The sequence below is a fragment of the Harpia harpyja genome, chromosome Z, assembly GCF_026419915.1.
Source record: "Harpia harpyja isolate bHarHar1 chromosome Z, bHarHar1 primary haplotype, whole genome shotgun sequence".
Taxonomy (NCBI): Eukaryota; Metazoa; Chordata; class Aves; order Accipitriformes; family Accipitridae; genus Harpia; species Harpia harpyja.
In genome coordinates, this window is record NC_068969.1 from 85681580 (window position 1) to 85707525 (window position 25946).

The 25946-nt window shown below is 38.6% G+C and overlaps 1 protein-coding gene across 2 annotated transcripts in view; it reads right to left on the reverse strand.

The window, feature by feature from the left end:
* Positions 1-25946, reverse strand: part of RIC1 (RIC1 homolog, RAB6A GEF complex partner 1) — a 65645-nt gene that overhangs the window by 17011 nt on the left and 22688 nt on the right. The window contains exons 3-10 of one of the 2 annotated variants that reach the window (XM_052775659.1): positions 22677-22753; positions 6930-7037; positions 5047-5189; positions 4679-4812; positions 3596-3687; positions 2447-2535; positions 1285-1429; positions 727-775 (exon numbers count right to left, since the gene is read on the reverse strand). In XM_052775659.1, the coding sequence (XP_052631619.1) occupies positions 727-775; positions 1285-1429; positions 2447-2535; positions 3596-3687; positions 4679-4812; positions 5047-5189; positions 6930-7037; positions 22677-22753 (837 nt within the window). Of the gene's footprint in view, positions 1-726; positions 776-1284; positions 1430-2446; positions 2536-3595; positions 3688-4678; positions 4816-5046; positions 5190-6929; positions 7038-22676; positions 22754-25946 lie in introns of both variants that reach the window. The other variant, XM_052775658.1, reaches the window with a different exon arrangement.

Below are 25946 nucleotides of genomic sequence, written 5' to 3' on the forward strand. Positions count from 1 at the left end.
TCTTTGGGGTTTTTTAAAAGGTACATTGTACTGTCCTTGCAAATATATACATCCACTTGGGATGCACGTTTAAAATTGCCAATCTTCATAGCAACTAGCCTATACATAAATAAAATCAAAAGTTTTAGAAGTATTGTACAGAATTAATCATGGTTTGTAAAAGAGGCCTTGAAGATCGTGTTTGATATTTATCAGCAGCTACTGATTTGACAGACTAGCAGGACTTCGTGTTAATTAGTTTGTATTAAACCAACAGCAGCTAAGTTTCTCTTTAATTCATATTCTGAGTTAAGCTACTTCAACAGCCAAAGGTAAGCTAGTAATTTTAGAGAAATAAGTAAGTTTACAATTAGTGTTGTTATGTGTCTCATTGTACTCTGAAATACAGCACCAGACTAAAAAAAACCAAAAAAAAACCAGTTACGGAAAACAAAAAGTGTTCATTCTTAACATCGAAAGCAAAGCCAAGGCATGTCATGCACACTTCATGATCAGGCATATACGTGAAAAAAAAAAATTAAAAAAAAAATCAGCTGTCCCCTTTTCCCCTCTTCCTTCAATACAACATTGGTGTTAGGAAGTATAGTAAAGGAGTAAAGGCAGCTTACTCTTTAAAAGTAATAAAGCTAAAGAAAGCCAGTTTGATTTTCTGAAAATCCATTTTGCTAAAAATAATTTCAAAAATTAACAGCCATCCTATTACAGTGGGTTTACATTCACATTTACCATAGAACTGATCTTTAGAGGGTCCTTTTTGGCACCATCAGACTGATACCTTAAAAACAGAACAGAACAAGTTTGAGATTGAAAATAACTTCATCAAAATAAGAAGTTACCTTCCTATCTTTGTATAGTTACATGGTTCTATATTGAACCTCACCTCAAACTATAGAGCCTGTTTGATCCATGACACAGCATAAAAGGCAATGAAATTGTCAGATATCTAGCATAAACTGTTTGAATTGTGATTTCTGGATGCTAGCACATTTTCAGCAAATATATACTGGCACTGAGGGAATTTTAGTATTTGCCTGCTAAAGCCTGCCTTTAGGACAATTTGCTTTTATGGCAAAAAGATCACTACAAAAAGAAAATAATACATTCTCATTTATATTCAAATGATCCCCTCCTAAATATTATTCAATCATTCCAGTATCTAAAGAGTTACAATGGAAAAAGATTTTTAAAAGCTAATTCAGTGAATCAGTTTCTAATTAAATGCTTTTAATTAGAAAAATAAAGGTTTTTAATAAAGTATTTTACAATTTCATTAAAGATACTCACGCAAAATCACCTCCTAACGTACAGATAAGCTGAGCACCAAAAACACTCCATAAGGACAAGCCTCCACATTCCCAGGTCACCATCACAACACAGCTATCAGGTGACCATTTGATTAGTTTAACAGGTCCTGTTTTATTCCAAATATCTGTTTAAAAACAGACAATGAAATACCATGTGAAAAACATCAAATGTCCTTCAGCTGCTTTCATCATAAGAGTAGAAACAAAAATATATGGAAATAAATATTTGATTTTTCAATTAACTACTTTGCTGCATTCATCAAACTGGCCATCTCAAAATGAATAAGCAGCAAATGAGAAATTCATGTTTTCTTTCCATTACATGTTTGGTTTCACAGGAAACTAAGAATACATGAAAACAGGCCAGAAATGCACTATGCTATGACGCAACCATAGAACTGCAATTCTGGCAAAATGATTTTTAGGACAAAAGAAGATTTTATACTCACCCTTGAAACCTCTTCCTTTGGCACTTAGCACAACTGTAAAACTCTGCTATTTACAGATTTGATTTTTTTGTTGAAACCTAATAAGCACACATATTTTCAGCTGAGGACAGAATTTACCCACCTTATACGTTCCTCACTCTCAAGCCTGCAATACTCATCACTATTACATGAAAAATTCCACTAAGCTTTTGTTCACTGCAGTTCAGGCAGGGTGCTGGATTACTCAGGTTTTTTCTGTACCCTGCATGTCAGTTGTTTCAAGTTAATTCACACCTCTATTATATTCATTATCAGTTTTGACAATAATCTCTCATTTTCTCAGGTGAGTAATGGAAAAGTAATCTCAAGACTACATGTGGGAACTACTAAGATCTGCAGTATTTAAAAAGGAACAACCAGAAGCAGCGCTGTCTGTAAACTGCGAACTCAGATTCAGATTTAGGGAAAGAAAAAAAAAAAAAATCCCCAAACCAGCTCCAGCCCCTTATATGAAACACATCCAAAAGTCTGTTAAAAGCAAGCAGCTAAAAGAACAAATGTGCAAGAGTAAATTACTACAAACATGGAAGAGTAAATACTTATCCCATCAGTGATAATGCAAACAACAAACACTTGTTAACTAGCCAAGGATAAAAATATTCTTTTAATACCTTAAAAACAGCTGGAAAATTCTAACAATAAAAAGTAGCTCACCAGGATATTGTTTTGGTGTCAGCTCCAATTTATGAGAAAACTGCATGGCACCAGTGGTGGTATCTATTGTATAAACCTGCACAGAGCCGCTGGAAGAGATTACACATGCTTTAGACTACAGACCGTTTGGATTTCTCGTCAGTTTCAGGGGGTTAATAAAAGCTGCTTTTTTCTCACCAATACCAAATTTATCTAGAACAGAAACATTGTGTCAAGTAACACTCAAAGAACTTTATGAAACAACTTTATAAGATACTTTCCAGAAGGCAGTGGAGGACCCAAAACACCAGCCTATAATAACCAATGCACTAAGACTATTTCATTTTCTGAAATACATATGCACACACAATGCAGGTATGTTTAGAGCTTCCAACTGCAAGACAATCCATGACGGAAGTTAGTATTCACTTAGTGCTAAAGTTTCATCAGGAGTGTACTAATGCATACCAACGTCAATGAATTACAATAACTATTTCTGTTTCAGAGGCAAACACCAACACACCGCATTGTTACTACAACTACAACTGAGAATACTATTTCTTAAGACAGTTGAAGACTAAACTGCCCAGATCTTTTGGAACATTTTAAAAAACAAATAAAATACAATTAAAAAAAAAAGCTGCACTTTAGACCAGCTGAAGCAGTATTATACAGGAGGAACTGTCTTGAAGGAGCAGTAAGCAAAAAACCACAACTAAGACCACTTTTGAAACATTTAATTTATATTCACAGTTAGTCAAACAGGCAACATTTTTCCTGACCAAATCAAACACTTCACAGAGCATTTTCTCAAATGGGTGCAAAGTGCTGATTCTTCTCCAATATCATTACGATTAACTGCTTAAAACTGACTTTATAATCTTGCTTTGAGATTAACTGGGACAGCAGCACTTTCCAATTCTCGCTACTGGTCCAGTCATCTTTCTATTTTTTTTCCAAAGCTGAACAGCAAGCACCAATTTCAACTGCAGTTCAAGCAGGCAATAATTTCTTCCCTCATACCCTCTTGACAGAGCAGATTATACAATCTCTAAGAAGACTGATCATTTTCATCTTTACAGCTCTTGCAACACAACTTGTTAAGAATAGTACTTAAGTTTTATAATGAAATCATTTTCCTCCCCATTGAACCAGCCTTACAAAACTTACTTGGCACATCCAAATGCCATTAGCCTGTACTTGTTATTTACTGCCACACAAGTTCCGTCAATCACATCTTGTGCCCAAACACCATGGAGCTGCTGTAAAGAAAGGAATTCACAGAATTTTTTGTTTAACAGTGCTTTTATTCATGTTAGTCAGCTTCTACCCATGTGCTACCCATGTATGCCATATTACAGATCTGCCAGTTGACCCTCATCACCTCAAGAAATTTCTATTGCAAATGTCAAGATTAACTGACACAGCTCAGATAAACAAAATCCAGTATATGTAAAATTCGTTTCATTGTTCTTAATAAAAATTACAGAAACATGCCAGTATGTAAGGAAACTGTTTATCAGAGCTCTAAATAACCAAAGCAAGTCAATACATATAAGGCAAGAATATCCCTGATACCGCATTAAAAAAATCAGTAGATGGTACTGAGGATAAAGACAAAACACAAAACAGGAAAATAAACTCCCATCTGCAACAGCTCAAGTCGCAGATATTGTTAAGTGTGTGAAGGAGTTTCAGACAGACTACACAAATCCTGCTGGGTTTTCTGTAATTAAATTAAAGAGATCTAATGACAAAATGTAGTACAATTTGTAGGCTGAATTACAGCTAAGAAAACACCTAACTTGGAAAAGATTCCTTTAAAACAAATTCTGAAGTATGTTTGTCACTATAAGAACAGTTAGCCTTGATTACGGCTAAAAGCTAGAAATAGCCCTTATGATACTTTGCCATGGGAGAAACCACTTCTTATCACCCCACTTACAACTAGCAACAGGAAGCCTGTCACAAAGACAGAAAATCTCAGAACTATAATGACATTTTGAAGCAATAAACTAAAATTAAATCTACTGTCAATTATGCCCTCCCATAGACAGCTACTAGTCCTAGAACAATCTAGTTCAAATTATGGCATGAAATAGTCTTGTTCTTATGATATCTCCTAAGCAGTTGCTAAATTTTAGTTTCATTGCAGCTGAACAGAATTTAAAGTAGAAAGCTAACTGAAACGCAGAGACCAAGGAAAACACATTCATTGTAGAGTACATGCTAGAAATACTAAAGGAACTATACCTCAGCAGTGAATCTACTCGACATTGGTGTAATGAAACCAACTCTGCCATCATTAAAAACAACAGCAAAACCATCAAGCGTGGCACAGTATTCCATGTCTCTGATGTAAATGTCTTCAAAGCCCAAAAATGAACCTGCTGAGAAAACAAGATTAATTTAAAAACACAGTGATATTGCAAGCCAACAGCCTTTTCAGTTGTTTTCTTATTACTTCACAGAAAAAAAACAATTTAAACAAGCTATTTTGTTCACATTTATAAAAGGCACATTTTTCTCATCTCTGCTTGAGAACAGAGATAATATTTTATATTAGATGGTATTTTGCAAATAGTTAACTATCAAAAGCAATAAAAAAACCCAAAACTTACCTCGAGAAGACTGCAGGTCCACAGAAAATGGAACTGTACATAGGTTGATGGCCTTCCTTCCATTGGTCATACCGTCCCAGTGAACGAGATGGAGAAATCCATCAGCAGTAGCAACAAGTAGATCCTCTAACATGGACTGCAAACTAACAAATGTATTTGTCATTCTCTGAAAAACTGCATCTCAAATCAATGTCACAGAAAAATCAATTAATGTCATAAACACCATCTTACTGCCGCCTCTATCAGCAACTATGTTGAGAAGTTACATCAAATAAGTTACAAACTAAGTGCCTAAATCATCTAGACAGTTGTCGTGGTTTAACCCCAGCCAGCAACTAAACACCACGCAGCCGCTCACTCACTCCCCCTCACCCAGTGGGATGGGGGAGAAAATCGGGAAAAGAAGTAAAACCCGTGGGTTGAGATAAGAACGGTTTAATAGAACAGAAAAGAAGAAACTAATAATGATAATGATAACACCAATAAAATGACAACAGCAATAATGAAAGGATTGGAATGTACAAATGATGCGCAGTGCAATTGCTCACCACCCGCCGACCGACACCCAGCCAGTCTCCCCGAGCGGCGAAACCCTGCCCCCCCACTTCCCCGTTCCTATACTGGATGGGACGTCACATGGTATGGAATACACCGTTGGCCAGTTTGGGTCAGGTGCCCTGGCTGTGTCCTGTGCCAACTTCTTGTGCCCCTCCAGCTTTCTCGCTGGCTGGGCATGAGAAGCTGAAAAATCCTTGACATTAGTCTAAACACTACTGAGCAACAACTGAAAACATCAGTGTTATCAACATTCTTCGCTCTGAACTCAAAACATAGCACTGTACCAGCTACTAGGAAGACAGTTAACTCTATCCCAGCTGAAACCAGGACAACAGTAAAGGTACCAAGCTGACAAACTATGGTATATGTCTCTATTTCTCTCCAGGAATCAGAGTTCTTTAACAGGTCTGTATTGTTAGAGTAATTGTTTAACTGGTATAGAAACTGCTGAAGATCATTTTAATACTTTTGACTAAACATAAGACATTGTTACCAACAATCTACCAACAATTCACCCATCCTAGAAAATTACCAATATTGCCTAGGCTGTAAATAATCCACAACACTTTCTAACCCATGGTCTAAGCTCACTGATTAAGTAGAAATTAGAGTTCTCCTAAATCCTTCCTCAAACATCTCCAAAATTCTGAAAACTACTGTTAATCTGTTTGCATGCAGACAATAACCTCCAGCTTCCTAGGAAATCTTTTTCCAGCATATATTGCATTTCTTCAAATATCCATTTTCTTCTATGGGGCCTCTTCCCAGATTGCACTTTGTTACTTTTCTACCCCACACCAGTACCACACAGTTTCACTAACTTTTCACACACACTTATGTGGCATGTTCAAAGCTTATTTTATAGGGAACGCAATCACCACAAAAAAGGAAGAAATAAACAAAAAGTTTTTCCAGGACAAATAGGGACCCTCTGTGGGCAGCCGGAGAAATGCTGAAATGCTACATACAGTTTTGCTCTTATGTATTTATGTCTCCATGAAATCTCTAATCCATACTTCTGAGGCCAAGGACAAACACATTTATAGTAACTTTATGTAATACTGAACATACATGTGCTATATACCTCTATATGCTAAAAATATCAGTATAGCCAAGCACAGAAAGAAAGAATTATTAAACAGCAATTTACTTTTTCATGTCCTTAGATTTAGTATTAGTAACTTACTATTAGTAACTATTAGTCCTTACTATTAATAAGTCTAAAAACTTACTAGAAGTTTTTTTCCACCTAGTTTCCCCTTCACTTTTTGAACAAGTAACTGCTATATGCAAAAAAATTCTTAAGTTAGGATTAGTGAGCATACCTTGTGATAGAGGCTTGCAAGTCCAGCACTTTCTTAATTTCTAGATTTAATGAAGGAGCACATTGTTCTTCCTTATAATGTGGAGTTCCCTTCAGATGTGGGCTTCCTCTAAAATAAAAGAGAAATACTACAACTGAAACAAGATGTCCCTTAAAAGATATAAGTTACCGATTTACATTCCCATGGTTTTTTCCCCCCCTACATATATATACACTAGGCACTCGTGTAACATGCCACAAAGCAGCACGTAATATCTAGAACATCATTTTAGTGCAAAAAGTTTAGTGTCATATCATCCTATATGCCTATAAAGAGTATGCAAGCAAAATAAGACAATGAACAGAAAATGAACACTATGATAGCTGTGCAGCCCATCTTAATAATCCTAAAATAAGTTATATATATTAATGCAAATTCTGATTCAATAAAATGGTATTCAACTGTTTCCATTATGTGTTGAATTTTTAAGTATCTCCAATTCATTCTTTGCCAAGATGCATTACAGATATTATAGACTGTAAAATGTACATGTTTCTCCAGTTCCTTTTGCCAGATCAATGTCTATACTATTAATTCAGCATGCATAACCTAACAGGTAAGACATTTATTACAGTAATTCATAACAATGTATCTCCCTATAACAAATTAACAATAAACCTAAGACCTACTAAGAAAAGACATGACTGAGCACTGATCCTCTTCCTTTAAAGACCATTACACAGTATCAACTTCTAGATGTAGAAAGCTTCCAATTTTTATTTTCCTCATTTTAAATTTCACATTTCATTCTCTAATGAAATGCAGTTATTTTTAAAACTCAGTACAGCATCATTAAAGTATTTCTTATTTGTCTGGGTCATCAGATGTGCCATGCATTTCATTAACTTTTTCTTTTTAAATGAAAACTGACCTACAATCATAAGTATTGTAACATATCATCCAGTTCACCCATGTCATGAGCATTATGCTAGTAAAAAGAGCACTTTATGCATGAAACAGACATTGCAGACAAGTTAAGAGTTTAGTATAACTTCATTAGTCAGAAACAACAGATACATACGCAAATCTATGTAACCTTTACCTGAATCTTAACTGACAAAACACTTCTTTAATTTTACACCAGGGCAGCCAATGCAACTGCCTAAGACGTGGCAGAAACCAAAGCAGCTGCAGTTTTAGGTAAGTTTGACACCACAAGGATACCTCAATCTCTTTTCTGTCTTGGTTATCTCAGTTGACAAGTGCCTTATTCTACTACCATTTTATAGAAAACACAAAGTTCATATCTGTTATTCTTTGATGGATACTACACCTTTTCTTATCCAGCAAGGACAAAGATATATGCTAGCTAAGGTAAGGCCAAGGCAACCTTTGACATTCTGGAGTTAGCAGACATATGGTGACCATGAAGGATTATAGCAAAAAATGAGAAAAATTACTGCAGGGTTAGTTAATCTACCACCCACAGATGGTAACTTGTATAAACATTAAATTATTAAAATGTTTGTTTTGCATTTTAAAAGGCAATTAATTACAAAATACAGGTGTCTTGAGAAAGAATAGCCCTTCATGTAAACTAGCTATCATGGACTGACAGGAGGCCTGAAATAAAAAAAAAATTTTAAAAGGTGACTAGTTAATACTAGTGTTGTGGGGATGTTGTGGGGTTTTTTTAAAACAGCAAATGACACTGCATTTCTTGAAGTTCATGAAGGTAAATCCACCTGATTTGGCCTGGTATCTTTTAGAGTCAGGGATTTCACAGATAAAATGTGTATCATACAGGATTAACTCCTTCAAATCTCTATGTCACTATCTGCAATGCAGCATCCTGTGGGTTGGAGAAACACTTACAAAACCCCAGGTGTTTGGAGACATGCCTTTCAACCCATATGGACATACAGGTCCAGATAGTATACTCCCAATCAAGATGAAATGACTCTGGGTTATCAAGAATCAGTGGTACAACCAAATCTTGTAAGCAAATTACTAAAATTGAGAGAAAACGGTTGTGTAATGCATAAATGTTACTGTTATATATGTATAACACACCATATAACATGCCTGTTGTAACTGACTAAGGTATATAACGAAGTATAAACACAGTGTTTCTGCACAGCACAAACTATAAAGCCAGAATGGGAATAATATGGTTTAAAAGACATCTTTTCTGGAAGAGAAATTTCAAGTCTCCATATGGGCAGGCTTCTTTTTCTTCAAACAACTTTGATAAAAATAATTTGCAAGAATATTTGAGTATTTTCAGTTTCATGAGCTAGTTTCAGAAAATTTGTTACCATCTGCGGAGTATATCTTTTTCCACTGAGGCACTACCATCACGACTGAAACTCCAAAATGCCAGTATTTTAATTCATTGCCTGTGATTACGTCAAATTCATTGATTCAAAGAAACCCTTACTATGGGGGCAAAAGGGCTGCAATCAAAAGTACACTGGGTTCATATAGTCCACATCTGCATGAATCAGCCTTACTAGTTAACTTTGACCTTTAAACGAAGAATGTGCACTGCTGACGGAAGAAGGAAAGAATGTTTGGTCTGGGTTGCCACATCGGCATCTGCTATTGTTGTAGCCAAACTTTAGCTTGCTTTTGCACAAGAATTGAGAGGAACTGACACATTCCAGTGACCGACTAGCTGCATGTCGAAACAAATATAATAACTTCTATTAGCACGGCATCTATTAATGTAACTAAACCTGTGAATAAAAATCTCTCAACACTCGGAATTATGAAGAATCTCCCACTACATCTGCAATCCAAGAAAACCCCAAACATGGAAAGATTAGGAATGCTAGGCTGTATTTTTAAAGGTAGAACACAAGGTTTATGGGGAAGTTTCAGATCTTGATTTGAAGATCGGGGTGTATTTTTGAAATCACCAGGTTCATTCTCTGTTCCCTATTTAGCATGTCATCAGTGATATGCTTGTTCACAGAAAACAGAGCACTATTTGGTGTAACAAAACATCTTTCACATGTTGAAAGGCTATGTAACCATACCTCATGAATCACATTTTAAATAAGGGTAAAGAGGAATGGCAAACATAAGGCCACCTTAAGGGCTTGCCCTCTTTCTCCCAACTCCAATTCTCTCAGCATTCCCCACATTAACCTTCTCCTGCTGCTCAGTTCCAACCTGATTTCCCCAAAATGAAAGAGAAGCCTATAAATAAGTGAATTGCTAAAAGTCTTAGCGTGAAGTCATGATTTTTTTTGTATTCATTTGATCCTCTTACAAGGGAAGAATTGGCTCTGGAAGTAACACTTTGGTTCTTCAGAAGAAAAAACTGTAAGCTCAAACTATGATGCCAGATGCAACAATAAGAAAACGAAGAAGTGTATTTAATGCCCCCCCCCCCCCCCAAATCCCAAACAACAAACCTTAAGCATCCTAAATTCAAGAAAGAGGCAGCACCATGCAAAAATATAATCAGCTAGCCTCCCCTGAACTGGGAGGAAGACTCTCCTTGGAGTTTGTTATCTGGGTTGGGGTGAGGTTCAGGGAGGAAACAGGACACCAGCCAGGTAATTTTTCTAGCAACACAGTACCACACTTGTCCTCCACTACATGCACAGTGGTTAAGTGATACAGCATGATCCACAGACAAAACTCAGTCAGTAATAACAATTACCAGACTTAGTCACTGCTAGCAGAAGAAACTAAGAAATACTTAGGAAGTTAATTACAGCAGAATCTGAACAGACGTACTTAAGGACTTCATTATAATTTGCAGTTAAGGTATATAACACATCATCTTTTTTAGTCTGTTCTAAGTATTTCAAAATAGTGTTCACTGTTCTCTGCTTATCACTGGAGAATCCTATTCCAGAGGTAAAAATAGCATTAAATTAGGATTTAAGTTTCCACTTTACTGTCTGGGGTAATCATAGTAATATAGATAGCTGTTATGTCTGGACAATAGTTTAGAAAAGTTCAGAGATGCTCTCACAGTCAACAAATACTATGCTTCCAAAAAAATTCAGTGTGCCTAATGGCAGATACCTCATTAACTAAAAAACCAAACAAACAGACAGTGGCAGATATCTCATTAACTAAAAAACCAAACAAACAGACAACAAACAAGTCAGTAGCATCCATTCCCACTGGTCAAATTGCAGCTGCTTGGGATGTAATGGAGACATTTTATTGAAAAAAACATTAAAGACTCCACACTTGTTCATCAGTAAATGCCTTTAGAACAAATAATTGATACAAACAAAGTAAAATATTTTTACACTACTTTGGGGCTATGATATTCTTAATTGTTGCTGCTAAAATGGTGTTGTGGTTTAACCCCAGCCAGCAACTAAGCACCACACAGCTGCTCGCTCACTCCCCCGTACAGTGGGATGGGGGAGAGAATCAGGGAAAAAAAAGTAAAACTTGTGAGTTGAGATATGAATGTTTAATAGGACAGAAAGGAAGGAAATACTAATGACAGTAACAACAATAATAAAATGACAATAATAATAATAATAAAAGGATTGGAATATACAAAACAAGTGATGCACAAAATGCAATTGCTCACCACTCACTGACTGATGCCTAGTTAGCTCCAGAGCAGCAACCCGCCCTGCCCACTGGCCAACTCCCCCCAGTTTATATACTGGGCATGACGCCACATGGTACAGAATATCCCTTTGGCCAGTTTGGGTCAGCTGTCCTGGCTCTGTTCCCTCCCAACCTCTTCTGCCCCTCCAGCCTTCTTGCTGGCTGGGCATGAGAAGCTGAAAAATCCTTGACTTGGCATAAACACTACTTAGCAACAATCAAAACTATCAGTGTGTTATCAACATTATTCTCACGCTAAATCCAAACCCTAACACTATACCCACCACTAGAAAGAAAATTAACTATCCTGGCCGAAACCAGGACAGTATCCATCCCGTATTCTATACCATTTACGTCATGCTCAGGTCCCATACTTTCCAGTACCTCCCAATTAATCACCATCACCTTTCCTGTCCTTTGATACACATATACACACACAGAAGCATCATCCTTTTAGTCTATGAGCCATCCCTCTCAAATTTCTGTTGAGTTCATTCAGTCCATCACTCTGGGCTCCATCTGTCACAACAGCCTGTCTGGGCAGGAAGGGTGTTGTGAAGTCCGCCTAGTCGGCAGAGTGGGATTGGGCTTCGGTGCAGTGTGGCGGGTGGGTGACATTGGGCACAGCAGGAGTATGGTGTGTAATGTTGGACTGTTGCATGCTGAAGTCGGTTCTGGTCCCGTCACTACTGTACTTCCCTCAGTTTTGTTATTCTTCATTCTTCCTTAATCTAAGTGATTCTAACTGTAATACCATTGATATAGCATAGCACAACTATAGCAATGATGACATACAGTGGCAGGTTTATATAGCAATTAACATCACACAATTTAATTCATTAGCTATTCTCACCTAACATCAACCCCCCTTGAGGCACACAGCTGACTTCCCCATCCTTCCTTATCACCCTCCAAGTGCACTCAGGTCCTTGAGCAAAAGCAATCCCATGGATGGGTTTGCTTTTGCCTGAGGTAGGAGTGACCCAGACTGTCTTCCCTAACATACTCTTCATGTGCACTATGGGGACTTTATCCCCTTTTACAGTACATAAAGTTCTGATTGGGCAGGGCCAGCCTGATTGGCAGGTCCTCTGGTGTTGACTAACCAGGTGGCTCCTGCTAAATGGGGTCCCAATGTTTGAAAGTCCCACCCCCCATTGCTCTCAGTGTAGTCTTCAACAGTCCATTGTATCGTTTGATTTTCCTGGAGGCTGGTGCATGATACGGGATGTTATATACTCACTCAATGCCGTGCTCTTTGGCACAGGTGTCTATGAGGTTGTTTCGGAAATGAGTCCCATTGTCTGACTCAATTATTTCTGGGGTGCCATGTCGCCATAAGACTTGTTTTTCAAGGCCCAGGATAGTGTTCCAGGTGGTGTCATGGGGCACGGGATATGTTTCCAGCCATCCAGTGGTTGCTTCCACCATTGTAAGCACATGGCGCCTGCCTTGGCGGATTTGTGGGAGTGTGATATAGTCAATCTGCCAGGCTTCCCCATATTTATATCTCAGCCATTGCCCTCCATACCACATGGGCTGTAGCCACTTGGCTTGCTTAATTGCAGCATGTTTCACATTCATGGATAACTTATGCTATACTATCCATGGTCAAGTCCACCCCTCAGTCACGAGCCCATCTACATGTTGCATCTCTTCCCTGATGGCCTGAGGTGTCATGGGCCCACCAAGCCATAAATAATTCAACCTTATGTTGCCAGTCCAGATCCACCTGAACCACTTCAATCTTAGCAGCCTGATCCACCTGCTGGCTATTTTCATGTTCTTAAGTGGCCCGACTCTTGGGTACATGAGCATCTATGTGACACACTTTTACAACCAAATTCTCTAGCCGGGATGCAATATCTTGCCACAGTGCGGCAGCCCAGACGGGTTTACCTCTGCGCGGCCAGTTGCTCTGCTTCCATTACTGTAACCAACCATACAGGGCATTTGCCACCACCCATGAGTCAGTACAGAGATAGAGCACTGGTCAATTTTCTCGGTCAGCAATGTCTAAAGCTGGCTGGATGGCTTTCACCTCTGCAAACTGGCTTGATTCACCTTCTCCTTCACCAGTTTTCTGCAACTTGTCATGTAGGACTCCACACAGCAGCCTTCCACCTCCAATGCTTTCCTATAATGTGACAGGACCCATCAGTAAACAAGGCATACTGCCTCTTATTTTCTGGTGTTTTTTTTATACAGTGGGGCCTCTTCAGCATGGGTCACCTCCTCCTCTAGTGATATTCCAAAATCTTTGCCTTCTGGCCAGTCTGTGATCACTTCCAAAATTCCTGGGCAACTGGGGTTTCCTATGCAAGCTCATTGTGTGATCAGTGCGACCCACTTACTCCATGTGGCATCAGTTGCATGATGTTTAGAGGGAACCTTCCCTTTGAACATCCAGCCCAGCACCGGCAGTTGGGGTGCTAAGAGGAGCTGTACTTCAGTACCAACCACTTCCAAGGCAGCTGTCAGTGTCTCTTTTTCTGTTGGAGTATAGTGAGCCTCAGATCCTCAATATCCCTGACTCCAAAATGCTAGGGGTCGGCCTCGGGTCTCCCACAGCGGTTTCTGCCAGACTCCAGGTAGGGCCATTCTTCCCAGCTGCGGTATAGAGCACATTTTTAACATCTTGTCCTGCCTGGACAGGCCCAAAGGCTACTGCATGAACAATCTCCCATTTAATTTGTTCAAAGGCTTGTCGTTGTTCAGGACCCCATTTAAAATGGTTCTTCTTCTGGGTCATTTGAGAGAGAGGGCTTACAATCAGACTGTAATTTGGAATATGCATCCTCCAAAAACCCACAATGCCTAAGAAAGCTTGAGTTCTCTTTTTATTAGTCGGTGGAGACATAGCTGCTATTTTGTTGATCACATTCACTGGGCTCTCATGATGTCCATCTTGCCATTTGTTTTGGGTTTGTGTGGCTGGGTTTTGATACTGGGGAAGAGGCTACGGGGGTGGCTCCTGTGAGAAGCTGCTAGAAGCTTCCCCGGCTCAAAGTTGGACCTGCCTCTGGCCAAGGCTGAGCCCATCAGCAATGGTGGTAGCACCTCTGGGATCACATATTTAAGAAGGGGAAACCTGCAGTGGAGGAGTAGAACGTGAGAGAAACACCTATGCAGTTACCGAGGTCAGTGAAAAAGCAAACTGTGGCCAGCACTCTGCTGCCAGACGGATTGAGAAAAATGCATTAGCAATATCAGTTGTGGCATACCACTTGGCTGCCTTGGACTCCAGTTCATATTGAAGTTCTAGCATGTCTGGCACGGCAGCATTCAGTGGCGGTGTGACTTCATTCAGGCCACAATAGTCCATGCCTGGATCTCTGGGTGATTGTGCATTGTCTGGGTTATAATAAATTATCTCCAGCACAGCTAATTCCCACAGGTACTGGATACCTCTCCATGGTGGTCCGCTTGTCTGGTTGACATATAACATCTTCCTTGAAGGGGTACCTTTCCTTCATGCTTGACAGGAGTCACCTACAGAGGCTGAGGACTTGTGTCCCTTTTCCAATTGCCTTATCAATACAACCTTCCCCAGAAAGCGATCCCAACTGCTTGGCTTCCCTACCCTCCAATTCCAGGCTACTAGCCCCATTGTCCCAGCATCTAAGCAGCCAGCTGATAATGTGTTCTCCTGGACAACGGCTGAAATCTTTTCACATATCCCACAGCTCATTCAGGGATAGGGATCGCATGATTACCTCTGGTTCTGCTTCTTCCTACTGCTCCCGTGATAACCCTAGAACACTGATTTTTTTTGTATATTTCTTCTTCTGTATGGAGGCAACTGATACTGGCACAGGCTGGTTCTCTGGTTCAGCTGCAGTGCCTGTCGCCAGGGCTGGAGTAGCCACAGTTTTGTTGTGAGATCCAGAGACCTTCTCTTCTCCTTGAGGGTATTGAATAGTGTTGAACAGGGCTCGATAGGCATAGGCCAGGCCCCAGCACACTGCAGTTATTTGTGTGTCTCTAGAATTGCCAGGGTGACAGCATACTTTTTCCAAACATTTTACTAGTTTTTCTGGATTCTGCACTTGTTCAGAGGTAAAGTTCCAAAACACTGGAGGTGCCCACTGTTCTACATACTTGCCCATACTATCCCCCACACCCTGCCACTCATATTATCCAGCCTTGGGGCAGATCTCTGGGTTATGTTTCAACTATTAAGAGCATTATACATGTGAGAAAAACAGGGCAAACAAGGTTTCTAAATGAATTTACACCACCAAGAACTCTGAGTTGCTCTCCTTGAAGGCACAAAAGCAAAAAACTGACAACAGCCATTACTGTTGCATTAGCACAATTACACAATATTTATTAACTGTTTTAAAACGGTTCACGTGAAGACTTCAGTTAGTGAATTGTCTGTACAGCTAAGGACTTAACTTTTTTTGTACCTGATTCAAAAAGCCTGCATTACCTCTAAACGTGTGATTCTTCACTAACAATTCACTGCCCACTGTGCTTTTTAGGAATGGTTCTTAAAGAAGTAAAACAAGTTACACTATGAGCTCTGATTTCCACACAACTAGCTTCTTCTCACCCCTAAACCTGCATCTCACCACCACACACTGCAGGCAGCCACCAGCTGAAGATGAAATATGTCTGGCTGGATCCAGAGCTATACGCACACAGATTGGCAAGAGCTGGACAAATAAAACTTTAAAGAGAGTCTATGGAAACAACTATAAAGAATAAGGGTTTAGAAAAGTAATTCTTAGCACAGCCTTTTCTACGCAATTAGGTAGTAACAGGTTTCTGTGGTTTGAGAAGAGAAAAAACAAGCTAGCATATTAATCAATTATTCATGTAAAAAAGCTAAATGGTTTATCAAATTATTATTCCAGTTGCAAAGACTTCTTGATGACATTTTAAACCTCCTGAACCACATCAAGGGCTAGCAAGTGCCATAATGGTTAATAAAAATTCTACAACTAATCTAGTTTTAAAAATACATTTTCCAACCAATGCCAAAAACAACTTACGGGGAAAACCACACTGTTAAAGTTTAGCACAAGCTTAATTCTGAACAAAAATTATTTGCTAAGTTAATTAACTGTACACCTCATCAGTTACCCTTGCAGAGTTTAAAGTTCAAAACCTTTGTACCCACTAATCTTAAGTCCACTGAATCAGGAAAAAAATCCCCACTGATGAGGTAATTTATGGCACCTATAAACCAACATGGTATAGAAAAGGAAAAAACTTTGAGAAGTGCCAGAAAGAGTAGGACATGAATACAGTAACCAGATGTATAAGCAACAATACAGCATTGTAAACCAGGATATAAACACTAGCTTGTTCACATGCCCGTATTGGTTAGAAAACAACTTCAATTTTTAAAGTATTTTCAGGTACTTAAAAATCCATAGCACTGAGGTCTCATTCTAAATTTACACAACATTCATATCACTTTCCCCCACCCCTCAAATGCAGGCTCCACTTGAGGATATGAAGAAATCTGAGGCAAAAAGAATCTCCAATTACCATGTTTAGTTTATTAACCATGTAAAGTTTTTTAGGTTTTGTCCTTTTTAAAGGCAAAAGTATCCTCAGCATTAAGTTACTGCACGCTGCCTCTTTGAGTGACAAATCCTAAGTCACTCTCCTTGACAGAACTCTAAACAGAAATAACTATCAGTTCAGTACAGGGAAGCCTCTACTGTGATGGTGTTACACATCTCTTCACTGTGAAACAAAGGAATATCTGTACAAGTTCCTTTGGAAACTTCTCCAAAAAATATTACTGTACCTTATCACAGCTTACAAAGCTAAAAATTTGCTTGTCTGCACTGACACTTTTCTTAAGTGTATCACAGGTGGAGATTATTTTATTTTACCATTCTATTATTGTAAGATAATGGTACACATGTACATTTTCTTCATGTTTTATCTTGCAACGACTTTAGTAATATGGTGGTAAAATTAGACTGAACTAATTGAAGCAGGACTTTGTACTTGGGCTCACTGCAGGAAAGTACCCCAGAATGTGGGCTAACAGCCAATCCTGATTCTCTTCCAAGTCTGCTCTGAACTGGAGCAAAGTCTCCAAGAGCTGGAATGAAGCTGTAGACTATTCTGGCTCAATTTAAAAAACAAAAACCCACACAATTACTGCTTTTTTTCCTGGTTTTAGTCTAACAAATTAAGCAGGATACTTTAGGTTTTCATTGAGCATGAATGTCTGTTCACTCCAAGAACAGACTAGCAATTCCTAGTGAAATATCAAGAGAGCCAGAAGTATTTCCTTCAACTGAACAACTGCAATTCATAACATTCCTAAAATATTACAATTTGACAAAAAACTATCTATTGATTCCAGCAAAAATTTTAAAAGCTTCCCTTTTTCATATATAAATATAAATACTCAGAATTCACGACAGAATGCTGTGCTTATGATATAAGCACTTGTTTTATCACATTAATCTAGTAACAGATTTTACATAAAATGTACATAATGCTGAACAGGTCAGTTCCTTAACCCTTACCATATCTACATAAGTATATTTTAAACTGATTAAACCTTTAAAGGTATAAAATAGCTAGGGTTTAAAAAGAATTTCCCACTCAACCATCTTAAAGTATTTCATATATTCTCAATTTTGTTGGAGCTATGCCCTCAGTGATTGATAGAACAAACTTAAAAGGTTTTGTGGGCTCCAGCTGCAAACGTTGATAATCCTGAATTCCAGCACTTCCATTAAAACACCAAATTTCAGAATATAAAGACCATTACAATAGGTTGATATGAAAAGGAGGAAGTCATGCCAAATAGGCAGTTTTGAACAGGAAATCTGTTTTCCTAGACTCTGATTCTGTCCATTTTTAAACAAACAATAGCAGGGGACAGGGGGAGTTTACTCAACCTTCCGTTCCAAAATCTGGTTATTTCACACTACTAAAAGATAAGGGGAAGCAGAGAATCTTGCATTCAAACATGATGACAGAGCGCTTAATCTCAACTCACACTTTAGCTCTTCTACTACACCTGTGTTGATTAGATTGGGAGAGAAGAGAGACTTGGCACTAAAAAAAAACCCCACATACTGTGATTAGATATACTGCAATGCCTGTTGAGTTATAAATGGCAAAAGCATTTCTGTCACTTCCAATGCAGTTTTGGGTTTTTTTTTTTTACCTTGAGGAATTTTGTTCAAGCTGTACCAGCAAAAAACTTTTGCAAGTGTAATTACAGTTTACACAGTAACTGTATGGCAGAATAGTTCTGTTAACAGATCAAATACAGGCAAGCTGTTCTGGATCATCTTGCTCAACAGCCATATAGAGTAACAACTCTACGTAATAACAACTATAAACTAGAAGGACTGTACTTCTCCACAAATGTCCCTCTCCCATATGGACAAATGAGGTGTGATTTTTATTTCCAGCAACTTTTTTTGGTCCTTTTCTTCAAATCAAGGCTAAACCGTTATCAAGGATATTTTAAAACAGTTATTTAAAAAATAACAATACTACATAAAAGTATAACTTTACTGCAGCTACCAGTGTACCAATCTGGAAGACTGCAAAAATAACTAAAGTCAAAAAAGTGACTGTCTATCACATACCTTATTACCCACTTTTCTGACATTCTTTTTTTACTTACAGTAAAATATACAAATTTTATTTAAATGAGAGCTAAGCTGACAGAAGAATTTAAACACAACCTTTCTCAATGTTTTCACTTGTATGGGATCAAATCTAGCTGCAAGTTCAACTTCAGGATACTGTTTAAACTAGAAAATCTTGCACCAGGATTCTGGCACAGCTGGTGACGTTACTGGTGTGTACTCCCAGTGCACAACCACCTCATTATGTTGACCTGCACTGCTTAAGAATTCTGTCCAAGCTGAAGTTCTATTAAGAGAGTTTTCCTTTATTTTTGTAGGCACTACAGTGAAATTTTATATTTCTGTCAGAACTGGCCATTATTATTTAAAGAAAGGATACTAGAACAGGCTTCATTCTGCTTACAAAAAATGAGTAGATATGGACTGTTCATCAACATTAAGAATTACTCTACTTTTTAAAATTATGAATAAGACAGAACTTTTAGGAGCACTGACTTAAGTGTGCTCACTACCAAAAAAAAAAAAAAAGCCCAACAAAAAACCAACAACAAACAAAAAACCACAACTGATGAAATTCTACAACATCTCTTAACTTTCTGGTATGTTGTAGAGGTGTCCAAAGAGAAGAATGGTACACAAAAAAACCTTTACCTCAAATATGCAAAGTGTGGAGACCTACATTTGAACCTTTTGTCCATCCTTTTCAGTGTTTTTACTGACTTGTTTCCAGCAGCTGTCCTATCACACCACTAACGCATGGACAGCCTTACATCTTTATGCTCTCTGCAAAAATCACCACCTTCCCACTCAATTTGGCTAACGCAGGTAAATAACCACATAAGACAGAGCTGGACAAATTGTAATTAATATTTGCATGAGAGTTAAAATGTTGCAAGCAATCGATTTATCATGAACTATCATATGAGAATTATCATGAGTATCACTGAACAGTCACTCCATGTTTTTGAACTTTCCAGTGCTGCTACTCAGTGCTACTTCAAGGTCACCATTTTCTAATGCCAGCCTTTTATTATATGCCAACTTGCAAGCTAAGCTACTGGAATCCGGGGCGGGGGATGGGGAGGGGCAAAGAAGGGAGATGGGCAGGTTTAGTTTCCCCATCGGGTCAGCAACCCGACTTTACTTAAGGCACAGCTGCATAATCCCTGCTGCCAACACAGAGGAAGGAGCCAAGAACACACTGTTACAGTGGGAGAAAACAGTAAGATGTCCCCTTTTAAGCACAAGGCAAGTCACATATGAGGCCTTTCACTGATTTTTTAATGGATTCAGAGTTAGCAAAATTAATTTGGTATTGTTCAGTCCAGTAGAAATGAGATACAATCACTTCAGTGAAATAATGTCTTTGGAAAATGAACATATGCCAGAAGAAAGTTAGAAGTTTCAATTCTGGGCTTTTGGTTTAGTTTGTCTGTTTGTTCATTTTGGGTTTATGGTTTTTTTTGGTTTGGGTTTTGGTTTGGCGGGGGGGGGCAGGGTTTAGTATTTGATGTACAAAGCAAATTAGTCAAACAGCCTACAGGCAGTGCACTGTATCTGCACCAAAAAAAGTTCATCCCATTATAATAGCTTATAGAATAATTTGACGTTAATCACAGCAGGCATAATTCACACACAAATGCTTGTGTCTTTCTTTTGATCTAATATAACCAGAACAGTAGTAATTTTATGTAGGTTTTCAAAGTTGAGGGCTAAATATAGATAGACTAGTAATCCCAGTAAATGCAGTGAGATCATTCATCTTCTTAAAGTTAAGCAGATGCATTCGTCTTAGGAGACTGTGAGTAACCTATCATAAACTTTCTAGGGAAAAACACCTTGTCTTGTTCATCCACAGAATCAGCATTATACCCTTTTGGGCTATACAAATATATCTTCAAATCCTGACCGTTCAACACACAGCTAAGAGAAAGACTTTTTCATGAAACACAAATTTAGGCTGACAACACAAATCGATTGTCAATGTTTTATATAAAAGTGAGACTGGTTAGTCATTGACTGCTTAATAGATATTTCCAAACCTTCCTACATGTGGCATGTCTAAACAAACTTTTCAAAGCTCCTTTTTTAACTCTTACTGCATATTTTATACTTATTTCCATATATTTTCAGATTTTGCCAATAAAAAAAAAACCCCAACTTTCCAAATAGAACAAGAACATACCATAAACTATTTTTAGTCTTTTATATTATGCACAGCTGAAGACATACTATCTCTTTACTTATTTCAACAGGGTGCAGCAACAGCTTGTCTGCTTCTTTGGGTTTTTTTTTAAATGATGACAGATATGAAAAGTCAGTTTGAAAAATGCTATTCAGGTCTCAGAAAAAGCAAGTAATGTCTTAAGTTTTTGGAAAATAGACAAGTGAGTTGCAACAGTAAATTCCATTTAATTCCAGAGCTTTGAGGGCTATTTCAGAGGCCACAAGATGCATTATAGTAGTAACACACACAGAATTTTCCACTCAATGAAGCAAGAACTCACTTTAAAATATTTTACTATCTGCCAAGTCATGTCTTCCTATATGCACTTGTAAAAGAATAGACATTTAAAATTTAAATACTCATGAAGACCTGATTTTTTTTTTTTTAATGTTCACGGTTTAACAGTTATGATTTAAAAAATCAAACTATTTTCCTCTTACGTGGTATCATAGGTTATCCAACACTCCCCATAGATGTCCATTTGGAGACACCCACAAATGAACTTTAACTTGTTTTATGAATATGAAAAAAACTTATTAAGTTGACTAGCATCATCATAATGACAAAGGTATATACAGAGATATATGAAAAAAAGCAGTTTCTAGCCAATGAGAAACCAAGGGTGTTTTATTATTCCTGTGGACAAATTTGATCCAATCACTGACTACGGATTCTGCCTATCTAAACACACACAGACACATATAAATATACCCCTTCGGGTTTTAATTTGTCCTACATATTTCCCAATTTTGCCAAATCTAAAGTCAACTAAGTCAACCACAAATACATCCAACATACACATAAAAAGAATTCTGTCAATTCACCGTAAGAAAAATAAGATGATATTGACAACATAACACACTGCAGTTCAAATACTTTTATATTCTTACTGAAAATGATTCATATTCTTTCCAAAATATTGAGAATTTATTTCCCATTTGTTTCAAAAAAATCTCTAACTTACTACAAAGTTGGGGAGCGGAGAGGAATCTATTAAAAAATTGCACCCTAATAGTTCCTAAGAAACATGACTTGAATTACTCAAAAGGAATTAAAGCTTGCTACAGGTCATGAATTCAACAAACTACCTCAAATTATAAAATTAGACAATTTTAACCCTGCTATTTAGGATTTTGAGAGCTTATAAGATAGACCTAAGGAATCTTACCAGCACACAGCAAACCAATTAGACCAAATTCTCTTCTGAACTGACTCTAACTTATAGGAATGATGCTTCATATACTCATCAAGTTTTAAAACATACTTTGGAAGGAAATATTTTTTACCATAAAATCTGCTTAGGACTTGTCTAGTCATATTTTTTCACACTGTGGGGATGCAAAGGAAGTTTAAAATACTCACTTGGGATACATTGGCTCATAAAGATACTTGTCTCTTGCTGATGGGATTTCAAAAAATAAGATGTATCCATTTGCAGTCTGAAAGAGAAAAACCAGTAAGATACATGTCTAGTTCATCTGCATGAGTAAAATCTACAGATTCTTGCGATTTCTACATATGTCTCATATATTGAACATAAATACATAGTCATACCAAGTTTCAGATATATTAAAAAACTGTGTGTTCAAATTCATTCTGGGTAAAATCCACACTAGCCCTTAAAGCCTACTGAATAGATCACTCAGTAGGTAGAAAAATGGAAAAACACCATTGCTGATGTATGTTTCCAGCAGAAATTTTCCTCTGATTCATATAAATACATAAAACCAGACAGCTACATCAGATATTTAGAACCTGGACACCTAACTCCCACCAGCGAAGAGAATTAATGCACAAAGCATGTAGTAGAAGGTTGCAAGCCTTCAGAACAAGAACTCAAGGTGTTTGAACAGTACGGACACTACACAGTGCAAATAAGCTAGGCACTCCCTTGCAGTGTTTGTCATCCAGGTAGTTTTCAAAAAATCCTTATGTCACGCAGTGTCTTTAGATATTAAAACACCTTTTCAAAATCTTCCAGTGTCTGAAAAAAATTATACTATAATTCAATCCCAAGTCACGTTCTGTCATTCTGGAAGACTGACTTTAAACTATAACGCTATTCAGAGAACAAATATAAATCATTTAGTTATCAGGTGTTCCAGTCATGACTAGAAGCTGATCCAGTGTTTGTATAAGCACAGGAGAGGGAGATGACCAGTAAGGTTAGTTGTTCAAAGAAGTACGATTTGTTTAAAGCACAAATTTATCCTTCAGGCAAATAGGCAAATGCATTTTGGTTAAACAGTGTTTCCATCCAATCATTTTAATATGGGCTGGGCATGTACCTAAAGCACTATTACTGGAGACAAGAAGCACTGAAATTAATGGTTTCAAGTTGCTTTGCAAGGTTGGTTTCCTTTTCTTTGAATAAACGAAAAAGTAACCCTCTTGTTAGTGTAGTTTATCAGTTCACAGATGCCATATTTTTCCCCAGTCAAATATTTTGCTTTATCATGAAAGAAATTTGTGTTTTGGCTTCAAAGTCCAAGAAACGCAACTATTCTCATTCAAAGCAAGTATCTTTCTCATGCAAGAATAAAATTCGAACCATAATGGTGAGCTTGAGACAGGCTGAAAATAAATGGAAGCTTTTCTATGTGCAGTAACATCATGTTCAGGTATTATGTGTGTCCTGGTTTCAGCTGGGATAGAGTTAACTGTCTTCCTAGTAGCTGGTACAGTGCTATGTTTTGAGTTCAGAGCGAAGAATGTTGATAACACTGATGTTTTCAGTTGTTGCTCAGTAGTGTTTAGACTAAAGTCAAGGATTTTTCAGCTTCTCATGCCCAGCCAGCGAGAAAGCTGGAGGGGCACAAGAAGTTGGCACAGGACACAGCCAGGGCACCTGACCCAAACTGGCCAACGGTGTATTCCATACCATGTGACGTCCCATCCAGTACAGAAACAGGGAAGTGGGGGGGCAGGGATTCGCCACTCGGGGGACTGGCTGGGTGTCGGTCGGCGGGTGGTGAGCAATTGCACTGCGTATCATTTGTACATTCCAATCCTTTCATTATTGCTGTTGTCATTTTATTAGTGTTATCATTATCATTATTAGTTTCTTCTTTTCTGTTCTATTAAACCGTTCTTATCTCAACCCACGGGTTTTGCTTCTTCTCCCGATTTTCTCCCCCATCCCACTGGGTGGGGGGGAGTGAGTGAGCGGCTGCGTGGTGTTTAGTTGCTGGCTGGGGTTAAACCACGACAGTCCTTTTTGGCGCCCAACGTGGGGCACGAAGGGTTGAGATAACGACAAACCTGACCAGAGCTTGTTAAAACAAATTTGTTATAAGCATTCATTATATCGGTCTAATAGTTGCTGGTCATTATGTTGATTTATGTGTTCTTAGAGTTGTTGCTCTGGTTTTTAAAGTTCTGTTATGTATCACCTCGCTTGCTGTATGTAGTCCCTCTTCTGCTGCTTATCATCCGTGGGAGGTGGATTAAGGTTTTCGCTTTGATGTATTGTATAACACTGGTTTATGGTATGATAAAGTCGTCGGCTGTGGGATTAATCCGGTACTTGCACCCAGCATTGTCACCTTTATACTGTGGAAGCCATCTGTGGGAAACTATTAATAATTATACCATTTACCTTTCCTCCTTGGAAAACCAGTCTATGGGTGGGATACCTTTCTTCCCCTCTCCTTTCTCCTTCAGTCCAGTTACAACGGTGTTTGAGAATTTTGAAAAATTTGAATACTCTTGGGATGTTGGGACCAGCACGGTCCTAGCCCTACTGCTAGGAATTAGCATGCTTCTGAATGTGGTTCAGCTCTCATTTAAGGTTAAACAACTATTTAAGAAAATCACCCAGAGATCTGCCCCAAGGCTGGATAATTATGAGTGGCAGGGTGTGTGGGGTAGTATGGGCAAGTACCTAGAAAAGTGGGCACCTCCAGTGTTTTGGAAATTCACCCCTGAACAAGTGCAGAATCCAGAAGAACTAGTAAAATATTTGGAAAAGGTATGCTGTCACCCCGGCAGCTCCAGAGAGATACAAATTACTGCAACGTGCTGGGGCCTGGCCCATGCCTATCGAGCCCTGTTCGACACCACTCAGTACCCTCAAGGGGAAGAGAAGGTCTCTGGACCTAACAACAAAACGATGAGCACTGTGGCTATCCAAACCTCAGCGACAGGCACTGCAGCCCCTCCAGCCTCGGCAATGAGCACGGCAGCTACCCAAACCTCGGCAACGGGCACTGAGGTCCCTCCAGCCCCAGCAACGAGCACAGCAGCTACCCAAACCTTGGCAACAGACACTGCGGTTATCCAAGACCCGGCGAGCGGTACTGCAACTGAACCAGTGGACCAACCTGCACCAGTATCAGTTGCCCCCGTACAGAAAAAGAAATATACAAAAAAATCAGTTCGCTTAGCGAAGGATGAAGGCGAACCAGGGTCATCACGGGAACAGGAGGAAGAGGCAGAACCAGAGGTAATAACCCGGTCCCTATCCTTGAGTGAGCTGCGGGATATGCGAAAAGATTTTGGCCGCCGTATAGGTGAGCATATTATCACCTGGCTCCTCCGATGCTGGGACAATGGGGCTAATAGCTTGGAATTAGAAGGTAGGGAAGCCAAGCAGCTGGGATCGCTTGCCAGGGAAGGTGGCATTGACAAGGC